Raw genomic sequence first — 12111 nt, 5'->3', positions numbered from 1 at the left:
AATCAACATTATTATAGTACACATACTATACTGTGATTCGTTTAGGCCTGATTTAGACGACATGCGAACTCGCATGCGATTTTAGTTACATTGCGGGCTGTTGAGGTTACATACAATTTTGGACAGCCATCAAATACCGCAATGTAATAAAACTCGAATGCGAGTTCTTCGTTTATTCATATTGTTATTACAATAAATAGCTGATGAGACCACCATAGAGTTACTATAAGTTTATGTGCATAACCTGGGCCTGGGCCTGGGCCTTGGGCCTATCAAACATTATTTATCCAACTAGCAATCATCGTGAACTATGCAAATATATCAGACCAATTGTACATACCATGGTTCGCAACTTAAACACAGAGTAAAAACCTGTTATGACTTAAATTACGTATACTTAAAAGGCGTGAAAATAACGGTGGTCACGTAGTGAACAGTAGCAGTGACGCATAATCAATAAATCAAGGATAAAATGCAGTTGCGAATTTATGACACGAGTTCCCAAATACGTACGTGTGTTTCATCCAGCGTTGACATTAACTCAATTTTCGTGAATCAAAAGATTAATAAATTGGAAGTTACAACGATATACTAAGTTTTAAAAGGCAATAGTGCATAAATAATAACTTACCCGGCGACGAGGTGGTCAATTGCAAGTCCGGATTCAACTTAAGCAACACTTAGCACTTCACAAGTCACTGACGAAACTTAAGTTTTTAATGTTCCTTCGTTAACTTATTGGATCTTCTTGTACAATTGGTGTATCGTGTGTAAAGTGCATTCAAGTGCAACGAATGAACTTCCTTAGCTGAACGCCGTACGTCACGCACACAACAAGAGTAAACTTTACTTGCAAACTTGCATGTTGCATGCAATGCACGCAAAGCAACGAGTGAATCAAACGAAAACGAACAAATATTGTGAATTGTAGCGACATCTTTTAGCGTTCTTCAGAAACTATTTGACGTTTAGTATAATTTTGCGTTTAGTTATTCTGCTCGCTGACAGCAGTTTTTAGGAAAATTCACAGACCTCATTGGAAAAATTAAATATCTGACTAAAAAGCCTTATTAAAAAGGCCTCACCATGTAAATTCGTAATAACTTATATTGTATGTACGACAATTGTACGTCTGGCTATGGATTCAATATGTCTTAACTCTTAACCTAATTTTTAAAACGCATAGAATGCATAGCATGTCCTAAACGCACAACCAGTATTGCCACTTCCATCAGGTAGTTAGTAATTTAGTATTTATCTGCACGGCCCGATTTTAATTTAAGGTTGTAGTTGTATGTAATTGGCTATAGAAAAGGGATAAAATGTAAATTATAAATGTATATTTAGATAATTATATTTATTAATTACTAAGTTCTAAGTTTCATATTGACAGTTATCCAAGCTGCGGCTTTGGTGTGCTAAGAGTGCGTTTTCTGTATGTCTTCTTACGCGTTATCTGCAGCTGATGCAGTTGATTGTATACTTCATTCCATATTTCGCTTTGGTCTTCTTCAGGAATCGTTTTTCTAAAACAAATATTTATATTATGAAATCATTTCTCACAGATTATTCTACAATAAACTACTATATATGCAAAATTTGTACTATAGAATTTTGAGATACATTTCCATATTTTATGTTCATACATACAAACGTGAGTATGCCTTGTAAATATACACACAAAAGTGAGTGTGTCTTGTAAATCGTCCCATTTTGTCAGTTACCATTATCACAGTATAATAAAGAGTACTATCGTACAGTATGGCCACTTCCGCTCCCCGCTGAAAGCGCCGCCCACCCCCTCTCGGTTACCTCACAGTTACCGCCTGTCAAAAACCCGAACACTCAACCTGTCATATCTCACTCATACAAGCATGATACGCGTTCACCTACACGAGCTTAGAATGTGTGCTAGGAACGTGCCACTTTCATATATTTGATCGCCAGTGTCCGAGATGTGCCATTATTAAGGCGAGATTTACAAGATATATCTTTATATAAATAAACTAACAAAGTTTTCCGTGCATACTCACAAATATTTATAGCATAGGCCTGTTACCATGTCTAACTCCTTTTTCTTTACATAAAAGGTAAATTTAATTCTGAAGTTAGATAATAGAAAAACAATATCAAATTCCAAAATAGATCAAAAAGTACCTGTACTGCTTCATCAAATCATATTTCTCCCAGGGGGTCTTCCTCAGTTCTCGTCTAACTCTGTCTTTCTCCTTTAGATATTCTTCAATATTAGACACTCCTTTAAGATCTTGCCTCTCCCATCTTTCCAGCCATGGTCTTGGTTTCAGTTTAACCTTAAATTATACAATTATTAATAAGTATTCTTTTCAGTATTCAATTTTGCTGAAGAAATCTTAAACTTGTTTGTTTGGTGTATAGTATTTTAAAAATTGTACAACTCTGTTGTTACAACATAAACAAAAATGGATTAAGTCAGGCTTGAATATTTGTCTTAGTATCAACAGGGTACTTGCCTCCCAGTCAAAACAGATTTTTTTTAAGAACTGTCAAAACGAATTTTAAATCTTCTCTTGTTTTAAGTAAATTTTAAGTCTTGCTAACATGGAATTAATATGAAATCGAATTGAGTGATGTCACGGTCAACTCAGTGACTTTATATATTTCTACCTTATTAAATAGAAATGGGTTTAAACATTACTTTTATCCATGTTCTTCTTATATTTATCTGATGCTTTATTTGTGCATGGTGCACTCAATTGCTCTAAAATGTTCAATGGCCTCAAGTAAAATAAAGGTGACAGCTGGTAACTAGAGCTACCAAAAGCAACTGAGTGGATAAGATATTTTAGGTACAGTCAAGTTCCCTATTATGCATGCACACCTTTTACAGTTATGAAAAATTGAATATGAGGGATAATATAAATAAATCAAAGAGGGATAAATAAATAAAAGGGTCATTCTACTTTTTAGTGCAGGTTTTTGTGTCCCCCAGACAAAAAAATGTCGATCTGCCATTTTCTTAATGAAATAAAAAAAAATTGCGCAACACATGAAACTGCCGTAATATTTCCTTAACTTCTGTTAACATTTATATTTGAATATTTTGCCTATTTTAAGATAATTTAGGGTAACATAGTGGCATTTTATGGTAACATAGTGGTTTTCCATAGTATTGCAAAGTGTCCCCGACCCAATACGCAGACTAACTTAACCAAAAAAAGTATTCTTCTTACAGTGTAGTCCTATGCTTCAAAAATTTATTAAATTTATTTAATATGTTTGCGTTTTTTATGTAGGCTTCATATATTTTTAACAGCTTTATTTTTTTTCAAAATAATTACTTTAGTTTTGTCCCTAAGGAAGAAGTGAAATACGGTACTACTATGTTACTGGTATTTTCTCAAAAAAATCGTTAGATGTCACTGTACCGTCACTGGTCGGCTCGATTGGGTAGGTTGGGCATTACAAGAGCGGGGTGGAAGGGAATGGCAGTAAGCCCCGTGCCGCCACTCAATCGCCGCCATGTTGTGAATCAAGACGCGTGTGTTTATTTGGTGTGCACTTTGTTACCCGGCGAAAAGGTAAGTTTCAGAACTTTTACGTTATGTTTTAACTATTGATACGTGGCATTTATGTCACTGAATTGTATTCTATTGTTGGATTTGCAAATTATATGGTCATTTCGTAAATATCAGGTAGCATCATGTTATTTTACAACTGTGTTACCGGCCCACTTTGTTACGCTGTGGTAACGCAGTTGTAAAAATGGTAACGCAGTTGTAAGTATACTCTGTCACTGATTCTTTCTAATTTTATTTAAGTTGATTTGTTCGTATCGACCTAATATCGGTTTATATTTTAACAATTTCACATTTGTTTGCTGACTTACTTTAATTACTGACGGTAAAATTAGTACTGTAATGCCATGTTTTTATCTTTTACAGAAAATCATGCCGCTAACACCAGCCGAAAAACAACGTCGGTACCGAAACAAACGAAAATTAGACCGTGTTAAAAATGAGGAAGCAAGAAAAAAGGCTCTAGACAGGTACCACAAAACAAAACGCCTCGTCAAAGACTTAGTTTTACATCATACAATTTATGTTTTACAGAGGTGCAAATGATACTGGCAAACTTTTTAAAGCGGTCGAAACAGACACTAGTTGGGAACCTTATGATAACATTGTTGAAGTGGTTCTACACCGAAAAAGATTTTTAAAGGGAAACACGAATACTACGAATTCCCTAATCCTCTGGAAGTGTTTGAACAATGACTGCAATTATTTATTAATTTTTAAGTAATCCAACCTGCATAAGTGCTGTGATTTTGGTAAAACGGATATAATAGTAGGATTAAATTATTATCTTCAACCTTTGTGGTAACTAAGAGACTGATTAGCTATTTTTGTAGAGAAGAGAATTGTCTATTGAAACAACTTTGTTACTGTTGCACAACTGTGTTACCATTATGTCCCTATTTCTAAGTATAGGTTTTTCAATTTGAGTTGTACAATTGGCATAATAAGCTACATTACAGATAAATCAGATGCAAGATAGTATTTTTTAATATCAATGTTAAATACGTTGTTAAGATATTTTTACATATATACATTTTATGTCAAATCTTTGTAAACAAAAGTGCACAACGGTAACACAGTTGTCATTTAATGTGATTTATAAGACTTAATTAATGATAATTTCTTATTATAGTTATGGAAGAGAAAGATTTATGTTCCTAAAATACGTTTTGTTAATTGTTTTTTTGTAATGAGTGACTGAAGCTGCTCAATAAAAATATTTAGATTGGTAACAAAGTGGTTTGATTTTTCTACCTTGGTCTACAAAACCTTCATTTTCAGAAAGAAATATGTACAAAATTCGATGCTGGCAGTTAATTTCAATTGTCTGGATATAATTACGCATAAAAACAGTTAATTTACTTCATTTAACTCTGATAATAAAATTTTTAAAACCCATTTTTAGCAGTGCAAAAACCTGCACTAAAAAGTAGAATGACCCAAAAATCAATTATTAATTCTTACCTGAACAGGATTAACAGGTACAGGAGTGCCCTCCGGCAAGATTTCGGGATCCATATCAGTTGGGAATGTGCTGTACTCCGGTAGAGCATCTCTTAAGTACAGCAACTTATCATCAAGGCGCTTCTCAAGACGTAGCACCTGGATCTTTTGGATGGTGGGGTCATACAGCTCATAGCGCACCTTAAATATTAAACTTAATATGTGATTTTCTTTACTTACTTCTTAAAATATAAAAAAAAAAATTTACACAGAAACATAATATGTGATTTTATTGAACTGTTATGAACTCAGCTCAACTTCAGCTTCAACTTTTTCAGTTAAGGAAATTAAAAAATAAATACTTATTCCAGCATTTTATGAATTATACTGATGTTTACCTCTATTCCCTGATGATCAATGACATTTCTTAAAATGAACTCGGCTCTTAAACCACAGCCTTTTCTATCAATACAGATGCCCACAAATCTATTGATCTTGCCTTGAGCATGCGGATCAGTTATGGTCACTGCTAAGATGGAGCCTGAAACCGAGAAAAACTATATGGGCAAACATAAACAAAACTTTAATGCATATTCGCAGGAACAAAAGGTATTCATTCTGTACCACATATTCCCTTGGAATGTTTTTTTTTCTGTTCAAGATTTAATTCAGTATTATTACTGACTCTGTAACTGTGTCTCTTTTGTTTCCTTTATGTACAATAAAGCTTATACATACATATTACATTGAAATGAAATGAAATGAAATTACTGATGAGTGTACACACAATGTTACATATTAATTATACTAAGTCTAATATTGCTACATACCAACGTAAAATTCTGGAATATCTATCTGGCTTCTCCTATGCAGCATATCTGCTCTCTCTAACTTCTCCCGTAAGCTGTTACGCCACTTAGGATTAGGATCGGGCAAAAATTCAGGATAAGAATGACGGAACTCTAAAGCCGCATTCCGGTTTCCTGGCTTTCGCCCCGTCCTCCTTGGCTTCTCTTCTTGGACCGCTTCGGCCTTCTCTGGAAGGCTTGACAGAAAACGACAGTCTGCAAAATAATTATTCAAGTATTATTAGTTGTGTCGAATATGGTTTAGTAATAAAAATATACCATTAGTAACTTGATTATAACCTCTCCGAGCAAGCCATTTGGCTACGGTGAATAAATCAGTTGTACTTTTTCTTATGGCAAGGGCCATAGTTAAATTATATTAACAAACAATTATATTACAGCAAATCTCTTCAAAATCTATAAATAAAACTAATATTAACACAAATCCAATTCTGCATAAAACTTTGACAGAAGCAATTTGACGTTTTAGTTGAACCACAGACTAGTTAGATTTTATTAAAAACTGCAACGTAGTGTTTAAACATGTAACTGGAACAATATGAGAGACGTTCATAAACTATTTATCACACACCGCTACCAATTTTCTTGCATTTATAATGAAAATAATTAAATTGCATAGTATTAATAGCAATTCACTAATTACTGCATTGCATTGCATTCATTACTAAAGGAAGATGGTGTAAAAACCTAGTTTTGTAAGATTAATTCTATTTCTGGACGTACGGTTAAGATGTCACTGTCAAACTTGACATTAGAACCAATTGACAAATACTTATTGATCTTCGTCAAACGTAACGTAGCACTTTTTATTGTATGTAAATAAAAACTTAACGCTTAATAAAAAATTAAAGAAGAAATGTCGTCAATTGTACAGAAGTGTAACGACGATAACATTCCATTAGCTGATGATGATCCGCAAGTGATTATAACAGACGACATAGAGAACAATCATTTAGATCATGGTCGTTCAATGGACTCGTTGCCTAGTTCGTACACTGGTGGTTCTTCTAGCCCTGGCCTAAATGGTCCGCAGAGTTTCGAACCCGACTCAGGGCTAGATGAGCAGGAAGAGAAGGCCCGGTTGATATCGCAGGTGTTGGAGCTACAAAACACTTTAGATGGTATGATTAATTTTATTATGAATCACAATATCATTTTATCCTCATATTTTCCATCCTTTGATATTAACATAGTTTACTTTGATTCATTCAAATTAGCTTACAATAATCTTGCAGGCTACTTTGATATATTCCGCAGATTTTTTGTTGATCCTTACATTATGCAGTAACAGCTTTAGGGAGTTGACAATTAAGTTTGCTGACTATTGGAATTTACTGTATTTTTGTAACTATGTTAAAATTAACGTTAATAAAATTATAACAATTTTTTCCAGATCTGTCACAGAGAGTGGACTCAGTGAAGGAAGAGAATCTGAAACTGCGATCAGAAAATCAAGTGTTGGGGCAGTATATTGAAAATCTCATGTCAGCATCATCAGTTTTCCAATCCACCACCCCTAATATTCACAAGAAGTAAATCATGGAGCTTAAAATCTATGTGCACTTAAAAAAAGTGCCAACTTATTATTGGTGGCACATTAAAATATAGCACCAATAAAATTTTTATAAATAGTTTAAATTAAGAAAAAAAAACAGATGCATACAAAATTTGTATGGCTTGCATTATCTTCTTATGGAAACATAAGAAAACCATGTTGGCTAATAGATTGAAAATATTATATGTTTCTTATCTTGTCACAAATTTTGTGCTTTGAATGTTGTAATATTTAACACTTGCTTTTCTAGAAATATCAAGTAATCTGGTGGGAAAAGATTAACATTAACACAGGTTACTAGGTATACACTTATTTAAAAAAACTTCATGTTGATATATATTAGGTAAGCTAACAAAATTCTTGTGGTATTCAAATTATGAATTAGGACGAAAAACTCACATCTACTATAGGATCTACTTTTAAGCTTACAGCATGCATTAAATGTGTTGTAAATTAGAGTTATGATAAACATTTTTAATGCAAGGTTTAACATGGATTTGATATAAAGGCTAAATGATGCTATGTTGTAGTGTTCTCAAAAATGAACTCAATGGATCAATTATGTTTTACATATGATTTGTGTATTTTACGGTAAAAAAAATCATTAAATTATAGCTGTCTATTTAATTTGTTTAATAAATAAACCAGTATTTAAATGCAACTAACATTATGCATTTACAAATTTCATATTTATATTATCCACATTTTTTTTAATTGAGTTGTAAGGACATATTTGTATTTAATTGTTATGCTTATAAAGTTATAAACATCATTATTAATGTTTCAATATTTATTTCCCTAACATTTTATAATAAGGCATCATTATAGTTCTAAGATTTACATCCATTCAAATAATAGGTAATCTAATCAGAAAGGCGTTTTACATGTTTTTTTAGGCAAACCATAGAATAATGTAAGTAAGTGGTCAAACTTGGTACTTTTGAAGATTTAAAATTTTATAATTCATATCAGAGAGACGTAAATTTTCTAAACAAATTTAATTTTTCTCTTTAAAATATAAGTAGGTATAGGTAGTCCACATTACTTTGAATCTATGGGTTTTGATATGTTTGAAATTAGTAAATAATGTTTGCTTCTGTTTCGTTTAGTCTGAGACATCAGACACTCCGTACAAAGTGCCTGTCACCTGCTAGTGGCGTGGCACAAAATGATTCATTAATTACACCACTCGATCACAAGAAGAGTCGTTGAACACGGTCATGATTCCCGCAAAAAATTGGCGCGGGCGCAGTCAGTTGCGCGTTGCGTGGCAACGGCGTGATCGCAACGTGACGTCGATGCGATCGTGATGTCACTTAACTTAGTTGCCCCTAAAGTTTTTACCTGTTGCGGCTGTTGCATGCTTTTGCTTCCGCAATAGATAACAAACTGTTGAAAGTTAATTTACAGAGACTATACCTAGGCATATACTAGAGGTACATACCTACTACACTACCTCATCGTTTGCAGACGATTTATGGTGTAACATACGCGAAGCACCTTTTTTGATGACTTAACCCTACAGTGCGTGACTTTTTTGTTTTGAGAAATAAAATTATAAGTAATAATAATAATGTGGGGACGAGTCACCGTCTGCCAGAAATAAAATTGGATACCGTTTTATTAGGCAGGCGTCCGGTTTTTTTATCCCATAGCCCAGTATTTAGTCCATCACTTTCATCCAATAGCCTAGTTCATTTTAGGTTCCATTAACTCTCAAATAGTCCTTACACCCTGGCGGGTGTTGCCTCTGCGTGTGTCCCATGATACCGGTAAGGGCAACACCCGCTCGGTGTACCCCTTACATTTCTTTAAAGTGTCAAAAGGGCCTCTACGCGTTGGATTCGGCCCCGCGCACGCCTCCCAAAGGTCCGGAACACCATTGTTCCGTGATGGGAAAGACATACAAATAATAATAATAATATATATTCTTTATTTCAGACCAGGTCCATAATTATACATTTAAATTATACAAAAAAATAAATTTACAAAATTCTATAACAAGACATGTGTTAGTAATCATAATTATATCTGATAATGATGAGATGATGAATGAGGGAAGGAATGGTCAGATCCGGTAGGTACTAACACTGACTAACACACCAAAGCTCCATACACTATACCAAAGAATATAATACTCACTTACTGAGACTTTTATTACAATTTCGAATATTCGTGCGATAATACTATTTCTAAATTAACATGTAAGATTACAGATTTTACGCAGTATTAAAGAATAAAATATACACAGGGAACATGCAAACAACAATCTTGCAAGGTAATGCAATGTGTATGATGAAAGTGTGATGTCTGGCTGATGAATGAATGTCTGAGTCTTGTCTGTAAAACGGAACGCCGAAATTAAAAAAAAGTTAGTATTGCTTTCAGTGTTGCCAGACGGTCCCAAAAGTCACCATTTTGGTGACTTTTGGCCCTCATTGGTGACATGGGAGTTACTTACGATTTTGGGGACTTTTCGGGCTAGCTTGAAATGTCACGAATTTTTTTCGGAAAAGTGACCATGCAGTATTATCTAAAATGAACGTACCGTAGTTAGTAAGCCCATAGTGTAAATCCCTTAATTTTACCAGAGCCCGACTTCGCATCATGATTCTTCACATCACAGTTTACGTGAAGGAGTAAATTAGTTTGATTGTAATCATTATTTTATGTTAGTGCGATGGTTAATTTTATGATGTCTGTGCTGTAATGCTAGAGAGGTACGACATCAGTTCTTAAGAGCATTTTAAATAATGTAAATATTCTAAAGACATTACTGTATATTATACTAGCTTTTGCCCGCGGCTTCGCTCGCGTTAGAATGAGACAAAAAGTAGATTATGTTACTCTGCATCCCCTCAACTATCTTCACTTAAAAAGTCACGTCAATTCTAAGCTCCGTTTTGCCGTGAAAGACAGAAAACAGACACACACTTTGCCATTTATAACATTAGTATGACTTTATTTATTGCACATAAAAAATAAGTACAAGTGGTGGACTTAATGCTATAAGGCATTCTCTATCAGTCAACCACGGGGTCAAAGAGAAACTGTGTAAGGATTTACGTTGTTTTACTCGCGCCACTTGATAAACGGTGAAACTGTGAAGTAAAAAGTTTATACCTGGTAGGTACATGGTTTTTGTAAACAGAGTATGCGAATTTCGCGCCTTTTTCTAGTAACAAACTTGTCTGACTATAGCAAGACTATAGTTAGCAATAGTAATTTTCTTAAGTAGCTAATAAATGACCGCACCGCACCGCGATTGTGGAATTGTTTCACGTAAGTGAGAGTGAGAAAGACTTACTTTCTTCTCGCTTTCACATTCGGAAAAAAGGTTCGTTTTTAGGGTTCCGTACCAAAAAGGTACAAAAGGAACCCTTATGGCGTCGCTCTGTCCATCTCTCTGTCTGTCTGTCACATTTCAAAATATCTCGAGAACTAGGTACTTATGCTATTGACTTGAAATTTTGAATAGTTATGAACATTGTTAACCTCTACATTGTAAGTTAAATTGAAAGTATTATTTTTTTTAATTTAATTTAATAATATTATAGAAAATGGCCAATATGCAAGGGGGCAAAACTGTAAATGTCACGTTACTAGCTCAAGTGGGGTATCGTCAGAAAGAGCTCAAACTGTAGGTACATATCTATTTTTTTTAGATTATGAAGGAAAATGTAAATCAAATACCGTTATAGAACAGGAATGGAATCGATTGGCATCAAAAAAACATCACGTAATTTTTTTTCATACAAATTGTATGGGAAAAGTTTTTTCGCAATTTGTGACTTTTGTAGCCGGATTTTTTTTTTGGTCTCATACAAGCTTTTGATCCTGGATAGGAATGGGATCGATTGGCGTCAAAAAAAAAAGTTTGTTAAAAATGCTCTTTTTTCTCGCACCCTGTATGTTTTTTCATCTGTAAATGCCATCGTCAAAATCTGTAAATGCCATTTTTCATGAATTTGAAATCGAGGGATGGTTTTTTAGACCATTTTCGCGTAGGACCAGGGGATCGGATCTCTTAGCTGCCCTTACTGACCTGCTATCAAAATAAACCCTGTATATCCTACTTCAAATTACTACGAAATTTTACAAAATATTATCTTTCAAATAAAGTAAAAATTGTCGAAATCGGTTAACATTATAAAGAATTATCCCTGAGCTCCCTGCCGACGACCGACGACGGTTGGCAACGCGCATGTTACACCCCTTGAGTTACAGGCGTCCATAGGTTACGGTGACCGCTTTTCATCGGTCATACCGTATACCTGTTTGCCAACGACGTGGAATAAAAAAAACCAACATACCATACAGGTCGCGCAAATTAGTAAATTCACCGAGAGATGGCGCTATACCTATACTTAGTCTGTCACAGTCTTAGTAGTCTAAAGTTCTGTCACAAAGGTTTTAAGTGATAAAAACTTTATTGACAGATATTTCTTACTATGCATATGCATGGTTTGAAAGCTCGTTTCATACTGAATAAATTGCAATATTACTTAAAGTACTTTGATGTCGCAGTTTCGCGTGGTTCCTTGTAACATCTGAAAATTTGGTAAAAAAAACAAGTCAAGAAACACGCGACCTCTTCCGGACGTTTTTATTTTTATTTATTTTTGGTTGGCTTAATATGCTTTAATGATACTTATTATAAACGCTGGGTCTTTTATCTTTAAGTTTG

The 12111-nt window shown here is 34.1% G+C and overlaps 3 protein-coding genes across 3 annotated transcripts in view; 1 reads left to right on the top strand and 2 right to left on the bottom strand.

The window, feature by feature from the left end:
* The window catches only part of LOC125229228, a 356537-nt gene extending 355680 nt beyond the window's left edge, over nucleotides 1–857 (bottom strand). The window contains exon 1 of the mRNA XM_048134026.1: nucleotides 632–857. The gene's annotated coding sequence lies outside the window, so the exon portion shown is untranslated. The remainder of the gene's footprint in view (nucleotides 1–631) is intronic.
* A 481-nt stretch (nucleotides 858–1338) lies between these two features.
* On the bottom strand, nucleotides 1339–6336 carry LOC125229273 (39S ribosomal protein L19, mitochondrial). Its single transcript, XM_048134075.1, has 6 exons — nucleotides 6149–6336; nucleotides 5831–6064; nucleotides 5399–5541; nucleotides 5022–5201; nucleotides 2158–2312; nucleotides 1339–1526 (listed from the first exon to the last, which is right to left on the bottom strand). The coding sequence occupies exons 1-6, from the start codon at nucleotides 6213–6215 to the stop codon at nucleotides 1394–1396; spliced, it is 912 nt and encodes a 303-aa protein (XP_047990032.1). The 5' UTR covers nucleotides 6216–6336; the 3' UTR covers nucleotides 1339–1393.
* A 312-nt stretch (nucleotides 6337–6648) lies between these two features.
* LOC125228402 (short coiled-coil protein homolog) lies at nucleotides 6649–8196 on the top strand. The gene is made up of 2 exons (XM_048132966.1): nucleotides 6649–6990; nucleotides 7263–8196. The coding sequence occupies exons 1-2, from the start codon at nucleotides 6726–6728 to the stop codon at nucleotides 7403–7405; spliced, it is 408 nt and encodes a 135-aa protein (XP_047988923.1). The 5' UTR covers nucleotides 6649–6725; the 3' UTR covers nucleotides 7406–8196.
* Nucleotides 8197–12111: the final 3915 nt, after the last annotated feature.

Source organism: Leguminivora glycinivorella, chromosome 1 (assembly GCF_023078275.1).
Source record: "Leguminivora glycinivorella isolate SPB_JAAS2020 chromosome 1, LegGlyc_1.1, whole genome shotgun sequence".
NCBI classification, from domain to species: Eukaryota; Metazoa; Arthropoda; class Insecta; order Lepidoptera; family Tortricidae; genus Leguminivora; species Leguminivora glycinivorella.
The sequence above is the reverse complement of the archived record's forward strand: the minus strand, read 5'-3'. Positions and strand labels throughout refer to the sequence as shown.

Coding starts and splice junctions, on each gene's coding strand:
- LOC125229273 (XM_048134075.1), bottom strand. CDS start 6,215: ATGGCCCTTGCCATAAGAAAAAGTACAACTGATTTATTCACCGTAGCC. Junction 6,065..6,148: donor CAAATGGCTTGCTCGGAGAG/GTTATAATCAAG, acceptor ATTATTTTGCAG/ACTGTCGTTTTCTGTCAAGC. Junction 5,542..5,830: donor TATTCCAGAATTTTACGTTG/GTATGTAGCAAT, acceptor TCTCGGTTTCAG/GCTCCATCTTAGCAGTGACC.
- LOC125228402 (XM_048132966.1), top strand. CDS start 6,726: ATGTCGTCAATTGTACAGAAGTGTAACGACGATAACATTCCATTAGCT. Junction 6,991..7,262: donor GCTACAAAACACTTTAGATG/GTATGATTAATT, acceptor AATTTTTTCCAG/ATCTGTCACAGAGAGTGGAC.